General features: G+C 32.9%; 2 protein-coding genes across 5 annotated transcripts; both read left to right on the top strand.

Moving 5' to 3' along the window:
- The first annotated feature begins 1568 nt into the window (after positions 1-1568).
- Positions 1569-6869, top strand: LOC107897525 (aminopeptidase P1). Of its 4 annotated transcripts, none has more exons than XM_016823012.2 (16): positions 1569-1890; positions 1984-2047; positions 2150-2289; positions 2375-2659; positions 2737-2859; positions 2993-3271; positions 3525-3611; positions 3804-3868; positions 4034-4100; positions 4535-4669; positions 4801-4881; positions 5462-5516; positions 5659-5763; positions 5866-5937; positions 6308-6432; positions 6568-6869. In XM_016823012.2, the coding sequence occupies exons 1-16, from the start codon at positions 1798-1800 to the stop codon at positions 6727-6729; spliced, it is 1938 nt and encodes a 645-aa protein (XP_016678501.1). In that variant the 5' UTR covers positions 1569-1797; the 3' UTR covers positions 6730-6869. The 4 variants fall into 4 exon arrangements, with proteins under 4 accessions (XP_016678501.1, XP_016678499.1, XP_016678500.1 ...); XM_016823010.2 differs by having other exon boundaries at positions 1591-1890; positions 5450-5516; XM_016823011.2 differs by having other exon boundaries at positions 1602-1890; positions 4031-4100.
- Positions 6870-11433: 4564 nt separating this feature from the next.
- Positions 11434-13114, top strand: LOC107897524 (geranylgeranyl pyrophosphate synthase, chloroplastic). Its single transcript, XM_016823008.2, has one exon. The coding sequence runs from the start codon at positions 11779-11781 to the stop codon at positions 12895-12897; it is 1119 nt and encodes a 372-aa protein (XP_016678497.1). The 5' UTR covers positions 11434-11778; the 3' UTR covers positions 12898-13114.
- Positions 13115-20134: the final 7020 nt, after the last annotated feature.

Raw genomic sequence — 20134 nt, 5'->3', positions numbered from 1 at the left:
AAGATGGTTCAAGAACAAAGCAGAGCAGATGATACAAACCTGGTAAGCAGGATGAAGGATCTACTGATGAGATAATGGGAAGTTACGGTGCAGTACACACCACGGCTGGTTAACATGGCTGCTGACTGTATGGCAAACGTGAAAGCAGATGAAGCTTTGAATCTGTTTATTTTCAATACACCGCCTGTAACAGTGAAGACAATTATACTCCGATATTTAATGGCTGCTTCTATGTAATGCTTTTGGCTAATTTCTTAAATTAGCTTCTTCTTTTTTTTCAATCAAAATAAAATAAAATAAAAACGCAGAGGGAGAAAGTAAGGGAAAAAAAGCAAAAAAGGTAATTAAAAGGAACTCAACCCATCTAACATTACTTATTGGTTGAAATTAATGCATTATCTGTGTTTGAAACTGATGCTTAATGAAAATGAGAAAAAATGGTTTGGAGCTCACTTATTGGGGGAAGGTAACAATTGGGTCGACGCACCCGGGTGTAACAATTATATTTTGTAATTTTGTTGGTTATTGTTTTCGAATGTCTGAAGTCTCTTGTCAAATGTAATCTTTACGACTTACTTATATATGGAAGCTTTAAATTTACGATTGCACTTTTCTTTTTTTAAAAAATAAAAATCCTTGATTTTACTTCCCAAATAATATTATAAAGATTACCGAAACTTAGCTTAGAAATGTTAATAATTCCAAAAAATATTACTACTAGCGATGTCTTTGCTCATCTCGTCAAACCATCCATGGAATCCCCTACTAACACCAGGGCGTAACAAGGCTATGGCAGGCCCCTAAAATGAAAAAAATCATTTAGGTTGTTTAAAATTTTTAAAACTTTAAATTAATAAGTAAAATTATACTTTGATCTCTTAAAAATAATAAATTTTGATTTAATCCTTTAAAAATTATAAGCATATAAACTATCAAAATAATGAAATTACATTTTTATTATCATAAAAATTATAATTTAATTTCGACGCATAAAATTTTTTCTAATTTTACTCGTGACTAACACTAGTGAGTCAAATATCAATTTACAATCATTTCTACTCTACTCGTAACTCCAGATGAAGATAATATTATTTAGGTTTTATTTTATTTAATTTCCTCAATTTTTTAAACAAAATGCAGTTGGGTTTCATATTAATTTTAGGTTATAGATTTTTGACCAAATCAATTTTGTTTTATAGTTTTTAGACATTATTTGATAAATATTGTTTAAACAAATAAAAATTATATAATATTTGTAAATTATTATTTTAAATATAAATATTTAATTTTTATACCAAATAAAATTTAATACAATTCAAATAAACTTAAGTTGTAAATAAATAAATAAAAAGGAACAAACATTTCTATTTCTTTATTTTGTTTTCTCAGCCAAATATGATATCTAATTACCATGCCCTGGGAGGCTACTTCATTTATTACTAAGATATTTCAAAACCAGAAGCAAAGTAAAACAAGATCTGCATTGAAAATATCATGTCAAAGCTTGACAGTACGGAACATACGAAAGTAAAACAAGGAGCAAGTTGTAACAGTTAATTCGATGTAATTATAACACAAACAAAACAAATAATACAACTATTATTTTTTTGTAGTCAAATCGAGACATCCTTATCTCAGCTTACACACTGCCTAACCTCCTGAAATCAGCACCCAATTCTCTTGGGTTCCTCAATCCTCGCTTTGTTTTAAAAGCAATCGCAACCCATCTGAAGAATAACTCGAAAACTTTCCTACAATTTTCAACCAAAAAACAGCTACTCTCTCGTTCGGTCTTTGATGGCGGAAATACTTTCTGCTTTGAGGTCTTTAATGGCCTCTCACTCTCCTCCTCTCCATGCCTTAATCGTACCTTCTGAAGATTATCATCAAGTAAACCCACTTTTCTTTTTCTTTAAATAGTAATTCCTTTAAAATATTTCAACTAATCTTTTTATGGGTTTAATTTTGAATCGATTTTTGCAGAGCGAATATGTTTCTGATCGTGATAAAAGGCGCGAATTTGTTTCTGGATTCACTGGAAGTGCAGGTTTTCTTTTTTCTTTATAAATTTTCGTCTTATCATTATTATTAGTAAAGATTATATTGATTTTGGAAATAAGATTAGACTGATTTTGGAAATCTATTTCAGGTTTGGCACTTATTACAAAAGACGAAGCAAGGCTATGGACGGACGGCCGATATTTCTTGCAAGCGATGCAGCAGCTTAGTGATCAATGGCAACTGATGCGAATCGGAGAAGATCCTTCAGTTGATTCCTGGATATCTGATGTAAGTTTTACCATTCTGCCTCCCGAAATTTAAATCTTGTTCTTCAAATTTTGACTTACTAATTTTTTTTTACTAACTAATATAGAATTTGCCGAGAGAGGCAGCTATTGGGGTCGATCCTTGGTGTGTATCAGTGGATACGGCTCAAAGATGGGAACGTGCTTTTGCGAAAAACCACCAGAAACTAATACAAACCTCAAGCAATTTGGTTGATGAGGTGTGGAAAAACCAGCCACCCGCTGAAACTAACCCAGTTATCGTTCATCCCTTGGAATTTGCTGGTCGTTCTGTTGCTGAAAAGTTGAAAGATTTGAGAGAGAAGCTTGCTATTGAAAAGGCTTGTGGAATTATTATCACAGCTTTAGATGAGGTATGGTTTATCAAATTGTTGGTCGAGTGGAATGTGCTGAGTTGTTATATTTTGGAGTTCAAATACCTACTTTGCAGGTGGCTTGGTTATATAATATCCGTGGGAGTGATGTCTCTTACTGTCCAGTCGTTCATGCATTTGCTATTGTAACATTGAACTCGGCTTTCCTTTATGTGGACAAGAGGAAGGTTTCATCTAAGGTAGGATTTCATATTTCAGTTTGTAGGAGTTTTCAATTTTTATTCATTGGTGTTCTCTGCATATCAGTAGTTATTGCAAGCCCTGCATGAAGATAGGAGAAGGTTTTTACTGATTACATGTATGTTAATGCAGGTGAGCTCTTCCATACAAGAGAATGGAATTGAAGTTCGGGAGTATAGTACTGTGAGCTCAGATGTTGCGTTGTTAGCATCTAATCAGCTTGATAAGGACACAGGATTAAGTTCTGGTCAAAATGGTGTTTGTGAAAGTGGCACATGTGAAGCAGAAGAAAAAAATAATGATCTTATATGGGTTGATCCTGCTTCATGCTGCTATGCATTATTTTCGAAACTAGATGCTAAGAAGATGCTCCAGCAGCAGTCACCTTTGGCCCTTGCTAAAGCCTTAAAGGTTGTCGATGCACTTCCTATCTAGTTGTATCTTACTATAGAAGTGTATAAAATATGCTTATTTGGTGTCTCTTTTGATATTCTGGAAATAATTTATTTAGGAGTTGGAACAACTTAGATTTTGGATGTTTACTTGTAAACTTACAGTAGTGAAGAAGCCGTTACTTATTTGAAATAATCTTTAATATCTATAGAGAAACAGAGTATGATCGTATTCCATTTAAATTAATTTATTGTTCAAAGCTGTATTCTAGAATCCAGTTGAGTTGGATGGATTAAGGAATGCACATATTCGGGATGGTGCAGCTGTTGTGCAGTATCTTGTCTGGTTGGATAAACAGGTATAGGACTTTGATCTTTATATATTATATCTCTTGCAAATTCATAAAACTTCTATTTGATTGTTTAAGATTCTACCCTCATCTGGTTTAGATTGGATATGTTTTCAAAGTACAATATTTCTCAACATATGCAACAAGATTTTAGGCTGTTGTTAGGCTTGTAATGATGCTATTTCTCTTTCAAATGCTCAGATGCAAGAGATTTATGGGGCTTCTGGCTACTTCTTGGAGGGGAAGGGACGAAGCAAAAAAAGATCGTAAGCTATCAAATTGCTAGTTGATATATTTCCTCTCTTTCACCCCTGCACTTGGCTGTTTTTTGAGCCTGAAACCAAACAGGCTGTCCCCATCTGACAAAAATTTCTGAGCTATAGGTGCACTGACTCTTGGTGTTTTTTCATGCTATTGAATGAACCAAGCAGAGAGACTATGAAACTGACTGAGGTGACTGCTAGTGATAAGTTGGAGGGATTTCGTGCAACAAAAGAGGTAACAGTACTTTTGATAAAGTTATATTGTGATAATAAGGAAAATTATTCAAACTGTCGTTTTTGGTATAACAATAAAAATAAAATGTGAGAGTGGCATTCTTGAATTACTAGTGATAAGCTGTGTTGTTTTGTGTCCATCATCAACTGGCAACAACTTTGTTTTGTAAACTTGAGCATCATAGTGTTTGAAGTTAAGAGTTTTCTAATTGTCAGAACTTATGAGCATTTCAAAAGAAAAAGAAAAATTGGAACTCATAAGCATTTAGTGTGAAATGAGCATCTTTGCTCCAGTTGTTGCTAACATGCTGTGCATGCATTAATAGCTGTTCATGTTCCAAAATTTTTCTTTGTTCTTTGTTCTTGTTGCTAAAATGTTATGCATTATTTGTATTTTGATCATGCCAGAAAAAATAATTCTATTACTAATTGCAGCACTTTAGAGGCCTAAGTTTCCCTACTATTTCTTCGGTTGGTCCAAATGCGGCCGTCATTCATTACTCACCTCAGCCTGAAACATGTGCTGAGCTTGATCCAGATAGCATTTATCTATTTGATTCAGGAGCGCAGGTATTCTATCACATCCTAATATTTTGCTTCTATCATTAACCAAAACCATCAGTAAAGCCTACTATTTCTTATTCTAGATTCTTAGTCTGATTCTTAATCTATAACTGACAATCTTGATGGCATCATTGAAGTATCTAGATGGAACAACTGATATAACTCGGACAGTTCATTTTGGAAAGCCTTCAGAACATGAGAAGGCTTGCTATACCTCAGTAAGTGGCTTCTGATGTATTCTCTTTTGGATATTTCTTATTGTGTGTCTATATTCATGATTCTTTTTGTCACACTGTGCCAATCTGAAATTCTGATGTGCTTCTATTTCCAAAGCTCCTGATGGATATGTGATACAAACCATAACCTTCTCTAGGCATTTTTTTTTTTTGCCTTAGAAATGATGTGTCACATGAATGATTGTGACATGTGATAGGAACCATAGCGTGATTGGGATGTCTAATCTAATCTGTATTTGACTATACATATTAAGCCTTAAATTAAATAATATTTAGTTATAAGAATGTAATATCTTTGTCAGAATAGAACAAAATAAATTATTTGTGGTGATAAATCCAATGAGTTATCAATAGTGATCATTTTGTACCCAATTTGTTTGCATGAAGGCTGTTGAAGAATGGCCAGCAAATTGTAAGTCTTTATGACTTTTAGACTTTCTTTTCAGTGGTTTGGGGGGATACTTCTTGATGTAAAGATAGGTTAAAATGCTTGGTTTCCACTTTTGTTCTTTCCTTAAATTCACACGGATTTCATTTTCTATTCTTACTGGATTCCACACAGGTTCTTAAGGGCCATATTGCTCTGGGAAATGCTTGCTTTCCTAATGGAACAAATGGTATTAGAAGTTTTCTCTATTTGTTTGCTTAATTATTCCTCATTTATTTGAGAATTTTTGCTTGAAGTCATCTTGAATTAGTCTAAACTCCAATATCTAATTTATATATAGAGAGACTATTTTGATTGATTGGCTTCTATAGGTCATGCACTTGATATTCTGGCTCGAATTCCTTTGTGGAGGTATGGCCTTGATTATCGACATGGTACTGGTCATGGAATTGGATCTTACCTAAATGTTCATGAAGGTTAGCATTTAGTTACACTTGCTTGCAGAAGTTAGGGTTACCATTGATTCAGAGAAACTTTTCATTAACTTTGTTTTGTCCTGGTTTAATTAATTGGAGCAGGGCCACATCTAATTAGCTTCAGACCACAGGCTCGTAATGTGCCACTTCAAGCTTCTATGACAGTAACAGATGGTAGATTAGTTATCCCTCCTTATACTGATATCTTTTTACTTCTTCGTTATCATTTTGTATTTAATGCTTTAATGCTTGTTTTACTCATAGCTTTTCACGCTTTACTATTTCCAAGCATTTAATGCACTGACTGAGCTGTCATTGTTAGCTGGAGTCTTTTTGCACAGGCAGTTTTGGCCGTCCTTTTGTGTGTGTGGTTCTTGTATGCATATCTGCATAAATTACATAATTATAAAGTTCTAATTAGTTTGAGAATTCTATTTACTCAATGTTCAAATATTACCGGGTGTATGTTTGATCTGAGAAGTAACGTGTCATTAGTGAATAAATGGAGCATTTACTGATTCTATTTGGAAATTCCATTTCCCAGAACCTGGATATTATGAAGATGGGACCTTTGGGATAAGATTAGAGAATGTACTCGTAATCAAGGAGGCTGATACTGAATTCAATTTTGGTGATAAGGGATACTTATCATTTGAGCATATCACTTGGGTAAGTTTGTCACTAGGCATAAATTATTCCTCTTATATCAACCATGATTTGTATAATCCATGTGTTTGTTTGCGCATTTGCAAATATGCTTTTCCTGGACAGCTGAATTTTAGATTTTAATGGCTTATGTTTCAGGCACCATATCAGATAAAGTTGATTGACTTGAGCCTCTTGACACCTGAGGAGATTGAATGGTTGAATACCTACCATTCAAAATGCAGGGAAATTCTTGCACCATCAATGGATAAAAACGAGCTGGATTGGCTGAAAAAAGCCACTGAACCTGTAAGTGCATGATGTCTATATTTCAGGAAGCCAGGGGACCTTTCTCTTCTTTTATCTATATGAGAACCAATTATGAGACTAGTTTTCTAAATGATCTGAACTTGGTAGCTAATTTAAATCTCATATTTATGGAATAATAGTGATTTTCTGCATCAATTTTTTACCGTATGAAAATGGCTTGCATATGCGTGTATGCTCACTAAATTAATTAAGCAACTGAATCTTATGCTCGGAGGTGCTGGTCCCAAGTCTTTTGGCCACTTGGGACAGAGAATTGTAAGATGAATTGCCCTTCGCTCAGCACCTTCTTTATGCTGTCGTTCAATTCCTTGGCATAGTTCCTTATCGCATGCCCATCCTTATCCACCCCGGTCTTTCTTGCCGACACATTTGCTCTAACAGCAATCCCAGAATCATACTTTAGCATGCAGCGTTCATAAGTGGCCACACTATCATTGGCACCCCAGTTGAAATGCTCTCTACAGTTGAATTCCATCGGCATCTGAAACCTTGACTGTTTATAGTCAGGTTAGATTTTAATGATTTTAGCCTAGATGTTTAACGTGGTGCCCAAATTTGTCTTGGCCACTAAGTGAGAACGATAGGCCTACATAAAAATGCATATCACGTGGAGAGGGCCCTTGGCCCTCATTTATTATGAAGAGTGGACTTCAACCTAAGCAACCCCCAAAACTTCACATATGTCAGATAGAAAACATTTTCAATAAGAAACCAAAACATTCATATGGTCAACACAGTAATGGCTGCAGCTTGAGCTATTAAGCAAGGTTGAGGAAGCTGCTACTTTAAAATTGATGGTCATTTTGTCAATTGTTCCCCTCATAAAGTTGCAAAAGATTGACCATCTGAAAGTATTGTTTGAACTTTCCACTTCTCCATGGCAGAATGCAATGGCTTTGGGGTTACGAGAAAAATTTAAGAATTGCTGTGTTTTTCTTTTGGATCTTTGTTGATTACAATACTAGCTTATATATATATATATATATAAAAGGATAATATATGGGAATTGGGAAGGTTTGGAGCTAAATAAGAGCCAAAAAGGCTAAAAATAGCCTTTCAAATTTGTTGGTTGCACAACATTCCATGAATGAATTTGGTAGAATTGGAGTTATAAAAGCCAACCAGTTGGTATGTAAATGAGATCCATTTAAAACAAAAAACTAATTTGACTCGGCCATTGTTATCTATTAAGCAAGAGTAATATTGATGGATTTTCTTTTCATTTGAAAGCAGCTTATCAAGTGTGATTTGTCTTGAGTTTGTGTATCCTTGAAGGTTTGTCTTTCACCTTTAACAGGTCGGTATTGTTCTACGTGTTTAAATAAGTGTTATACGTAACGGAAGTGTTTTATCAGGTGATTGATAAGGTGACTCATAAAAAAATTCATGGGTATATCATAGTTGCTATTACCTGTATAACAAGTATAACAATATACAAAATGTTAAATTTCTCAAAAATTAAATAATTAAAACAATGAAAACACTCACTTATAATAATATTAATTAATTAAAAATTAAGGTAATAAAATTGATAAAAATGTAATAGAATAGACATGTTAAGTTTTTTCAACAAATAATAATAATAAATGATGGCCCACTCACACCTATTTTGGTAATTGAAATTTAAAAAAAATAGAATTTATTTTTAAATTAATTATATATTCCATGAAATAATCTTATATTTTAATTAAAAGAAGTAAAATATAGGCAACATTGTATCTGGTACAACACGTAGTTTTGTTTGTCTCATAAAAATGCATATCACGTGGAGGGCATCATAACTGGACTTTGACCTAAAACAGACAAAAAACATTTTCAATAAGAAGCCCACCCTTCTTTTGAAAACTCACTTCTTCTAATCAATTTTGAAATTTCATTTTTTTTAACATCAATTTCCTCTTTTCCTCTTTTATAATTTAGTGAGTAAAATAACAAATATCTAAATTCATATTTTAGTGAGAAAATAAAAATAATTTATTTTAATTAATTATTAATATATATTTAAAGTAAATTAACCGATGCATTTAAAAAATCAAGAAAACCAAAAGGAAAAAGCAATACGGGACACCCTAAAAAATTAAAAGCCACTGCTCCATCCTTACACATCAATGACACTTGTCATTCATGGATTGGAACGAAATGGCAGTGCACTGGGAACCTAAAGCACCAGAAACTGCATCCTAGGAACTAAAAAAAAAAAAAAAATCTAAAGCCCTTTAGTTTTCCTTGAAAACATTTCTCCCCTTCTTGCACAGGAGAAATCCTTTCGGAGATGTTCGAAACGAAAGAAATATTGCTTGTTCTTCTATCTATCAACAACCCCTCCATAATCCTGAGTTTATCAGAGCTCACTATTTTCCTCCGGACTCAGGGACTAAGAAACCCAAACTATCAATTGCTTACAAATCATTATTAATATTTTCATATATAAAATATAAATTTTAAATATTTATAAATAATTAATATTAATTATTTGTAAAATTTAATTTAAATATATAATCTATATTTTTAATATTATATAATCCTTACAAATTTATATATATATGTGATATATTTGAAATAAATTTTAATAAAAAAATAATTGTATATCTCAATATAAATACATTGGATTATAAATAATGGTTATAAAGGTCATTTGCTCCAAAGTGTTTTTTTCAAAAACAAAAGCTAAAAAAATAAATAAATTTTGCTTTTAGGTTAAAAAGCAGTTTAAATTATGGAAACAGAGGTTTGGGGAGCTTTGGAGAGACTGCAGCAGGCTTGCCACATGAGAGCAAGGAAGGTGATTTTAGGGATGTCTAGTTTGCTAACAATTTCCCTGATTAAAGCACAAAATGGTAATCATGTTGTTAATGCTTTAGTGAGGGCTAGAGACTGGTACGATTAGATTAGGAGATCGAAGTTGTTTATGTTTATAGTGAGGGTAACAAGATTGCCAATGTGTTGGCGCCAATGGGTTTTTCAAAAGCAATTGGTGTTTACAGATTTATTCAACTCCCGAATCAAGTTAATGATTGTGCTTTAATTATCGTTGATTCCTTTATATATATATATATATATATATTTCAAAAATTATTCCAAAAACATTTTTTGATAAATAATAATAAACAAAACGTAAGTGAAAGTTAAAAGAGCATTTGGAGCAAGAAAGTTTGATTATTTAGATTACTTAATATATAAGTAGATATGTTAAGTTTATTTGTTTTTTTTTTTGGAATTGATAAATGGAATGGATGGTTACATCAAACCATATTTTCCTAAATGATTTGAATTATAAATAAAATGAATTATGCACAATGTTAAATTTCTTAAACAAATAAGTAATTAGCTCACTTATAATAATTAAGGTAATATAATCAATAAAAATGTAATATAATTGACGAATGTTAAGTTTTTATTGATTTTATTAAAATAGAAGAAAGTCAATGAGAAAATTGTCATAAATCTCAGCTTACTAAGAAATAAATGGTATTTATCCTTTACATTAACCTTTAAATCAACTGATAATATATATTTAAATGTATATTTTTATATAAGTTGGTAAATGGAGACTCTCAATCTTAAGCATTAAGGTTTGAGACCTATGCAATTATTTGTTGGTTTTAGTTTAAATTGTGGTGAGTATTCGATTGAGTCGAGTCGAATCGAATAAAAAAATTTTGATTTAGTCGAGTTCACAAAACCTATTTTAGCAACCGAATTCAATTTGAATTTTTTTCGAATCGAATCAAATCGAGTCGAGTTAACGAATCCTATTATTTATACTTAATGTTGCGTTTAAATGGACTGATTATTTAACTAGTAGACGAAGTACAAAATTATTTAACTACATGAACAATATAATGATTTAGTCTTTTAACTTAATATGTAAACATTTATAAAAAAAAGATTGAATTTTAACTTTAAAAAAAAAAGCAAACATTTATCAAAATGACGTAGTTTTGTCTTTTCTTATTTGGATTTTCAGATAAATCTAATTGTGTAATTCATATTCGAGTTAAACAAAAAAACTTAATTTTTTATTCGAGTTGATCTGAATAACTTGATTAACTCAAATAACTCGAACTGTTTAATTCAAAATTTAAATTTTTTATCTAATTTTTCGAATCGAATTAAATTTTGCTCACCCTTAGCCTAGATTGTATCATTTCTTAATTCGTTCCTGCTATAGTAATTTGATGGTTACTTAGACTGTTCGTTTATAATAATTTAATACCTATGATTACTAAAACTTATATTTGTAATTGTATTCTACTTGTTACCCAAATGTTTAAGTTTAAGACCTATCATGCACTATTATATTCGTAAGTGTATGAGTGCTATCATATATGTGCTTTTTTGTCTAATTAATCTCAATTTATTAGCTTTAATTTGATTTTACTTGATTATTACGATTACATTTACACCCAAAAAATAAAAAAATAAAAACTAGGGATTACAAGGGTATGAAGCTATGAGCAAAAATGATAAAAGTGAAACAAAAATGGACAGCAGTTTGATGGTGAGATATGCATGAAACATGATTCTGGCAGTGGAGGTCAACATGTTTAATTACTAATGTAGGAAAACTCAAACCCGTCCCTAGCCCTCACACGTGATCCATGTTTTCTATTTATTTAATATTCATTTGGACATAATAAATTAATATTTGATGATAAAGTAATAGCTATTTCTATATATACATACGAAGCACCCAAATTCTTTTGTCGTGTTGGCTGCTGTTTGGCTGTTATTAAAACTAATGCGCATCCATTTATTTTCCTCTTACCTTCTCTTTCGTTTTCTTTCCCCCAACTCCTCCACTTGAGCAATCATTTTTGTAATACCTGCACTTTCCGTCTAGTCTCCATTGTATGACTTTCCATACCCAGTTTTTTTTTGTTTTTGGAAAGTGGAATTTGCATTAGAATTTTGTCACTTTTAGCTGAATCCTGTAAGCTGCTTTCCGTTTTCATTCAAAATCCCCTTTCTTAACAAGAAAAACCCTATCTTTCAGACGCTCAAAGAGAAAAAGAGAAAAAAAAAAAAAGGAAAGAAATAATGGCTTCAGTGAATCTGGGTTCTTTGGTTCAATCATACTCCATTTTCAACCAAGCTTCCAGAACCAATTCCAAGTCTTTTCCTTTACCCAGATCCTTTCCCTTCAATCCCTTCAAGAATATCTCATCTTCAACTCCCAAAAGACATAGCTTTACATCTCTTCCTTCGATATCCTCAGTCCTTACCAAAGAAGACGCGGTCATGGAAGAAGACCAAGACCCTCAATTACCAAGTTTTGATTTCAAATCATTCATGGTACAGAAGGGTAATGCAGTTGACCAGGCCCTGGACTCGGCTGTTCCACTCCGTGACCCTGTTAAAATCCATGAAGCAATGCGTTACTCCCTTTTAGCCGGTGGCAAAAGGGTCCGCCCGGTTCTTTGTTTGGCTTCCTGTGACCTTGTTGGTGGCAAAGAATCCATGGCTATGCCAGCAGCTTGTGCTCTTGAAATGATCCACACCATGTCTTTAGTCCACGATGATCTTCCTTGCATGGACAACGATGATCTTCGTAGAGGGAAACCAACTAACCACAAAGTTTATGGTGAAGATATAGCTGTGTTAGCAGGGGATGCTCTTTTAGCCTTTTCGTTTGAACATATAGCTGTATCCACAGTTGGTGTCACACCTGAGAGGATTGTAAGAGCAATTGGGGAATTAGCTAAATCTATTGGGACTGAAGGGTTGGCGGCTGGTCAAGTTGTGGATATAAGCAGTGAGGGTCTAACCGATGTGGGGTTGGATCATTTAGAATTCATTCATGTTCATAAAACTGCTGCTTTGCTTGAAGCAGCTGCGGTTTTAGGGGCTATTCTTGGTGGTGGACGTGATGAAGATGTGGAAAAGTTGAGGAAATTTGCAAGGAATATTGGGCTTTTATTTCAAGTTGTGGATGATATTCTTGATGTAACAAAGTCATCTAAAGAATTAGGGAAGACTGCAGGGAAAGATTTGGTGGCTGATAAAGTGACTTATCCTAAATTGATGGGGATAAACAAATCAAAGGAGTTTGCAGAGAAGTTGAAGAGTGATGCATTAGAGTTGCTTCAAGGGTTTGATCCTGAGAAATCTGCCCCCTTAATTGCTTTAGCTAATTATATAGCTTACAGGCAAAATTAGCTTCCTCTAGTGTTTGATAAACAGGGCTTCGAGAAAGAAGCACGTTAGTAGTAATAATGTTGTGAATAGTCTACTGCAATGTTTATGTTCTAAAGCTCTCATCAATGGTGGATGTAATTGTTAAATTCAGTTCTTCCTCAATTTGTTGGTCTTATATATGAGTTCTTACTCTGAATCTGGAACTTTTTATCAATAAGTACAATGATAAATTTGGTGATTTCTTCTTTAGCAGTCAATGCAACAATGTTTCTTTGTGATGTTGAAACCGTTAACAAGTACGTATTGTTATTCTGTATTACTTGGGGTGCAAGTGTTGAACATATACTGTTATTCCGGCTGGTTTTCTGTTGTATCTTTTGACATCTTGCCTGCTATAACACTGTCACAGCAATTTCTTTGCTTTTTTTTTTTTTGTTCTTTTTGTAAAGAAACCATCTGTGTTATTTTGATAGGCTATGGATATCTGTTCTATATGAATATATAAGCTATGTAAATTGTGTTTGGATGTGATGTGTCAGGCATAAGTATATATATTTGTTTTTCTTGTATTTGGACCATTTTAGTGTGTCATGTTTTCATTGTAATACCTCCACTGAATGTGTCCAATACAGATTTCGAATATAAATACTTGAAAAAGTTCTTGAAAAGCTTGTTTTATTCAGAGAAGGACATGAGCCTGTAGTTAAAGAACAAAGTGGAAAGTTTCAGATAAGCATGAGCTAGTGGAATTTTCTTTTGGTTGGTGCATTTGGTTTTTAAAAAGTGATGAATTGCTGCACTAAACTCCAGATTATTGTATTGTCTTCAATTGTTAAGATTTTCTGAAATAATTATATCCAGAACGATCCGGCGTCAACTGATGGATTGTCCGTCTCAACTCCTTAAACCTTCCTAGAACAAGGGTATTTCTTGTCTGACCAGATAACCTTTTGAAGCTTTTGCCCTCGCCCTTATCTTTGCATCCATAGATTCCACGAAATCTTTTAACTCTGAGCTCAGGCTTACAAGAGAATCGAAACTTGGGTCACCATGAATACGTACCACTATACTACGGCTTAATGCTTCTTAAGAGTGCTTTCAATTGCTGTTGAGCAATACCGACTCTGCAGTTAATGATTTATGACATATAGGGGATCTCCTATGAGAATCATCCATGACTCAAACATATCTTAATGCCTGAAAGTTGGATTAGGGTTGGCCTTAACATAAGGATTACTTTGTACCCATTTTTTTTTTCTGGTTAGAAAACATGAACTTAGATTAGATAATAGTTCAAAACACAGCCACAATAACAATAGCTTCACGGGCTCATTACAAACAAACAAAAGCATCCATAAGTAGGCATTAGGTCGAAAATTGCTCCCTTGATTCACCATAGCATCAACACTCTTATTTCCTTCTCTGAAGGTGTGTTTGATTTTAGTATCAATCATCAATGAAGCAAAATGTTAGTATTAAAGTATTAGAGATGAGACTAATAACAACAATCGAATCAACTTCAACTTTAGGACATGTGTTCAAATCCATCACTAATTTTAATCCATCTCTCAATGCCCAAAGTTGGACTTCAATGCTGGTAGCTTTATGGATATGCCCAAAGCCTGACCCAATTACCATAATGACCCAATTATCTAATTCATGTTAATATCTCTTTCGAAAGTAATAGTAGTTGACTTTAGGTTGATTAATTAAAATCTCTTTCTAATTAAAACCTCTATCATCGCATTAACTTGATTTATAGATTCCCTTATTAGATTTGACTCTAATCTGGTAGATTTATGTCATCCCATTTTTAAGATTGCATGCAACTCTACTCAATTATGTTAGATCTACTCTTAAACAAGAACTTTTCCTCCGCTGAATTAAGCACATTAAACATGAATTAATATCCTGAAAATATTAAAATAAGAAATAAACACACATAATTGAGAACAAGAATCAAATATTTATCACGTAAAACATAAATTAGATAATAGAATTCATCATAAGTTTCATCTTCCTAGGTATCTAGGGAATTAGTTCATAATCTTGAATAAAAACATATCAAAGTAAGAAAAACCATAAGAAATAAAAAAACTCATAAAAACTTCAAAAGAAATTAAAAAGAGGTCTTCGATCTTAATGGGAATCTGCTTCAGAGTTGGCTCCAATGGTGTTCTTTGAGTTGTTTCTTCAATATTCTCTGATGATCCACATATCTCTTCTTCTATTTGGTATTTATAGACTTTAGAATGTTCAGAAAGCCTAAAAATTACGTTTTTTCTGCGTGTTTGGGAAGCAAGTTGCAAAATCAACACGATCTAGCACATGAGCGTGTGTCCAGCCCGTGTGGCTCCTGAAATCTACTCTTTTTCTCCGATTTTCGCTCATTTTGCTCCCAAATGCTCACCTCAGTATAAGAGCATGAATTAAAAGGATTGAGAGCATTAAATTCACCAATTTGCATAAATAATCATCCAAAAACGCATTAAGAATGAGATTAAAATATGTTAGTTTTATCATTTATCAGCATGTAATTGTCTTATTTTTGTGTGTTGCATCTTATTATTCTAGTTTGACAACCGGACCGGGTAAGGGGTGTTTCATGATGAAATTCTTGCTCCTAGAAAAAGAGATCCATAAAAAGGTGGCACTAGATATGTAGAGAAGAAAGGAAAAACTATGATGAAAAGTCCAACTTTAAAAAATTTTAATTTAGGCACTAATATTTGTATTTGTTCCTGTTTTGGTTACTCATCATTAAATTAATAACGTAAATTATGATGTGGCTTTTTTCTAACTGGTATAATAACGCATTTAGCGCTCAATAATCAGATATTCTACCAATTTGATCTCAATTGTAAATAATTTAATAAATTTAACCCTTCACATTTACAAATTTTGTCAAATTAATCCTCAAACTTCTTTAAGAAAAGTTAGAAGAAAGAAAAGGATAAATCAACTTAGTTTTTTCAGGTTTCAAGGAACACCCAACAATTAGATATCAATTGTGTGATTTTTTTTTTACACTAAACAAACCCTTAATCAAAATAAGATTTCAACATGAGTCAGTAATTACATTCTTGGAAATAAGTTAGATTCAAAACTCAAAAGGTGCAACAATTTTTTGAAATAAAATCTTTTTATGGTGGTTAGATTTTTAAAAACTAAAAGACTTTGATAAATAGTTCAACATAGAACATTTATTAAATGTAAAAAAATTAATAAATATTGAAGATTAGTCCGAAAAAGAAACAAAGGCTTTTATTCTTTGTAAGAGTTGTATTAACCCTAGTTACGAGCTTCTCCTATCAGTTCATTGACTTAAATGATGAGAAAACGTGAAATACAAAATTAATGGACGTTCACAAGGATTGCAATTGAAGCATCTTTTATCTGCAGATTTTCATGAAGGAAAACATGCATATTCTGCAACTATCATCATCATATATATTAAAATGTAGTATTTATTTTAATATTCTACTCTTGGGTGTTGTTTAAAACTTGAAAAAAGTAAGTTATTTTTCCTTTTCTTTTTTCAATTTTTTAAAAGAAGTTAGAGGATAAATTTGATAATATTTATAAATTTAAAGGGTTAAATTTATTAAATTATTTAAAATTAGGGTTAAATTAATGGAATATATAAATATTGAACACTAAATATGTTATTATACTATATAAAAAAAGGTCATATTATTATCTCCATTATCAATTTAAGAATAGGTGATCAAAACAAAAATAAATCCAAATAATAATACTTAAATTAAAAAATTTTAAAATTAAACGACCAAAACAAGAAAACAAACATAATCCAGCCACGTTTACCCTTAAATTCTACGCTTATGGTTTTCCACCTCTTTAAACTAATGCAAGAAGAATAAAATAATTAAGAAATTAAATAGCGTAAAATTATCATAAATAAATTGAAATTGGTGTAATTCTATTGAACGTGGAGATATCATTAGTTTTTGTTAGTTTTTTAATCATTAAATTTTACATCTACCCAAGAGTTTAGGCCAATGTTCCAAATATTTCTGTCCATCCTTTAAATTGGTAAAACTTAACCTTTCGTTTGGGTATTCCTCAAATTAAGGATTAAGTTTTGAAATTTTAAAGAGGAAGATGGATAAATGGGTCAATAAGTGATATGCAAAATGAGTTTATAACATATATATTATTTTTTGTACAGTCGAGGTAAAATAATGTAAACCAAGAAAGATATTGAAGCCACCAACCTCTTTCAAGGACAACAGGATTACAATAGGATTACAACAGCCGCCAAAGACAAAAATCCTCCACTCAAATAGTACTAGAAGGCATTAAACAAAATTCACCACCAGGCCTTAAGAAAAGAAGATTTCAATATACCTATTTTTGCCAAAGCACCCACCATACCATTAACTTGCCAGTGATAACTACAAAATGAAATTGAGCCAACTGGTTAGTTCCACAATCAATATCCCCAAAAAGTTCTCATAACGACCACGGTCTATAACTCCTATTCATCAGCCATTCCAAAGCAACACACGAACAAAATTCAATGACTCATAGTACATGTAGTTACCGACTCGATCCAATATACATATGCATGGTTGTTTTAATGGCCATTATCTCAGCCATTTCCAATCTCTTAGCCTCAATCCCTCCCAAGAATAACGCACAAGCCACTCCTTTATCATCTCTCAAAACCCTACCACAACCCATTTCATCCTCCAAAGCAACACCAGCCACGTTGAATTTCATCCACCCGGAGGGAGGAGGTGGCTTCTAGTGGAAAGTAGTCTTGTTTTCCATGCTTCTTGAGGAGCTATATTTCGTAGGCCAACACCACCAATAACCATTCAAAAATTGACAGTCTTCATGCCGTGCCCTTGCCCACACCAAAGATCTCATTTTAGAGTGGTACAACGTTGTATCTAAATTCGTTGATGTCCAGTTGAAAACTTTATTGTTTCAAGCTAACCACACGATCCAACATGACGTCGAAATCACTATAAACCATAAACTTTTTTGTAACTCTGTCAATTTCACATCATGAAACAAGGAAAAAATTTGAAAAAATTCTCAACAAGTTTCCATTTGATACCCCATCAATTGAAAATTCTAAACCAAAATCCATCGACAAATTTGCATACAAAGAAAAGGTGATTTGTACTTTCCTTCTCCCTATCACACCATGGACAGCCACAAATTGACATATACAGACGCACACCCCAGCTAATTAGAAAGTCTTTGGTTAGGAGACGTTTAATTGCCATCATCCACTAGAAATTTCGGACTCTTGGTGGAACCTTCAGTTTCCAAATTCTAACATATGGGAAATCATTAGCTCCCATTCCATCATAAGTCAGCAAATCAAACAACTTCTTAACTGTGAACTCCCCAGCACTATCGTGAATTCAAATAATGCGATCCTCCACTTCAAGTTCGAGCTCCAAACTCCCCACGAATGCTTTCAATTTGTTCAACATACTTTCCTCCCTATCCAACAAAGTTCTAAAAAAAGTTCCCCCAATGAACCTCACAAAAACCATTATTCCTTGCTACAACTTTGACCACATTATTTTTCACTTTAGTAAGCCGAAACAATCTAGGAAACTCCTCATTTAGAGGGCAATTACCACATCAAATATCCTCCAAAAAAGAATCGATTTACTGTTCTCGACCACCCACTTAAAAAATTCACTCCCAATCCATTTTGACACGTCTTCAAATTTTGAATTTTCCACAATACCGCGCCATACCACTGACATCTCTTTTGGTTTAGATGTCTTAAATCTCCAATATTGCGAAAGGGAGCCATACTTAGAATGGATGACTTTCTCCAAAGTGCATTATTTTCCATGGCATATCTCTATCCCTATTTAGCCACAAGTGCTCAATTCTTTATTTTAAGGTTCACCACTCAAGCCCCTCCCAATTTTTTTTCTATAAACACACTTGCTTCTAGAGGTGTTCATGGGCTAGGCTACCCGGCCCGACCCGAAGGCCCACCCAAAATATAGGAGGGTTTGGACAAAAATATAGGCTTGAAAAATAGGCTTAGACAAAAAATAAGGCCCGTTTAAAAAATGGGTCAGGCCTCGGGTAAGGTATTTTTAGCCTGAGTCTGGCCCGACCCTGCCCGAATTCACTAAAGGACAAAAAAATTTGCATTTTTTTAATGTTATTTTCACGTTGTTTTCTCTTATTTTGCTACCATTTTACTATTATGTTACTACTATTTTGTTGTTAAAAATTATTTTATTGTTAATTTTTTATTATTTTAAAGGCATTTGTTAATTTTTTTATTATTTTAGAGGCATTTGCTTATTAGGTTGCATCTATCTTAGTGTTATTTAAGTCTACATATTTTTTAAAATTTATTTTCAATTTGTTGGAAAATATTTATTTTGATATTTTTAGTATTTTTAATGTATTATATATATTTAAAAATAATATAAAAAATTAATACAGACAGGCCGGGCCGAGCCAGGGTTTTAGTATTTTTTATTCGGGTCAGATTTGGGCAAAATTTTGGGCCCGTTTTTTGAGCCCAGCCCGACCCGATCCGACCCGACCCGAGCCCAATAAATGGACATGATTTTTTAGTTGAGCTCGGGCCAAACCCGACCCGACCCGACCCATGAACACCTCTATTTGCTTCCATCCAACTTTTTTCACTTTTCTTCTTTCATCTAAACCACCCCCACAGAAAAGTTTCTTTTAATTTTATCAATTCTATTAATCACCATAATTTGAGCTTGGAATAGTGACATAAAGTAGATAGGGAGAGTTGATAAAACCGAATTAATTAGAACAACTCTTACAGCGAAAGAGAGCGCCGACATTTCCAACCAGCAAGTTTCTTCCAAAATCTTTCCACTATTGGTTCTCAAGTTGCTATTTTTCTCGGGTCAACGCCTAAAGGAATACCCAAATAATTAAAGGGTAGTTTGCCAATCTTACATCGACATAATACTGCCATCCGCAAAAGAAACTCCTTCCATCCCAAATCCTACCAAGCATGATTTTTGGAAATTAATGCTAATGCGTAAAAAAGTTTTGAAGCATCTTAAAATATATTTTATATTTTTGGTATACTCTTCCTCTGCTTTCAAAAAAAGAATGGTGTTGTCTGCAAATTGTAGATGAGAGAATGATTGATTCTGAATTATATTCTAAATACCAACAGTCCACCAATATCTTTAGCCTTCACATGCATTAAATGAAGCACTTATGTTACCAAAATAAATAGAAACGGAGAAAGAGGATCCCC

This window comes from Gossypium hirsutum, chromosome A10, assembly GCF_007990345.1.
Source record: "Gossypium hirsutum isolate 1008001.06 chromosome A10, Gossypium_hirsutum_v2.1, whole genome shotgun sequence".
NCBI lineage: Eukaryota > Viridiplantae > Streptophyta > Magnoliopsida > Malvales > Malvaceae > Gossypium > Gossypium hirsutum.
This window is presented reverse-complemented; position numbering and strand designations above follow the sequence as displayed.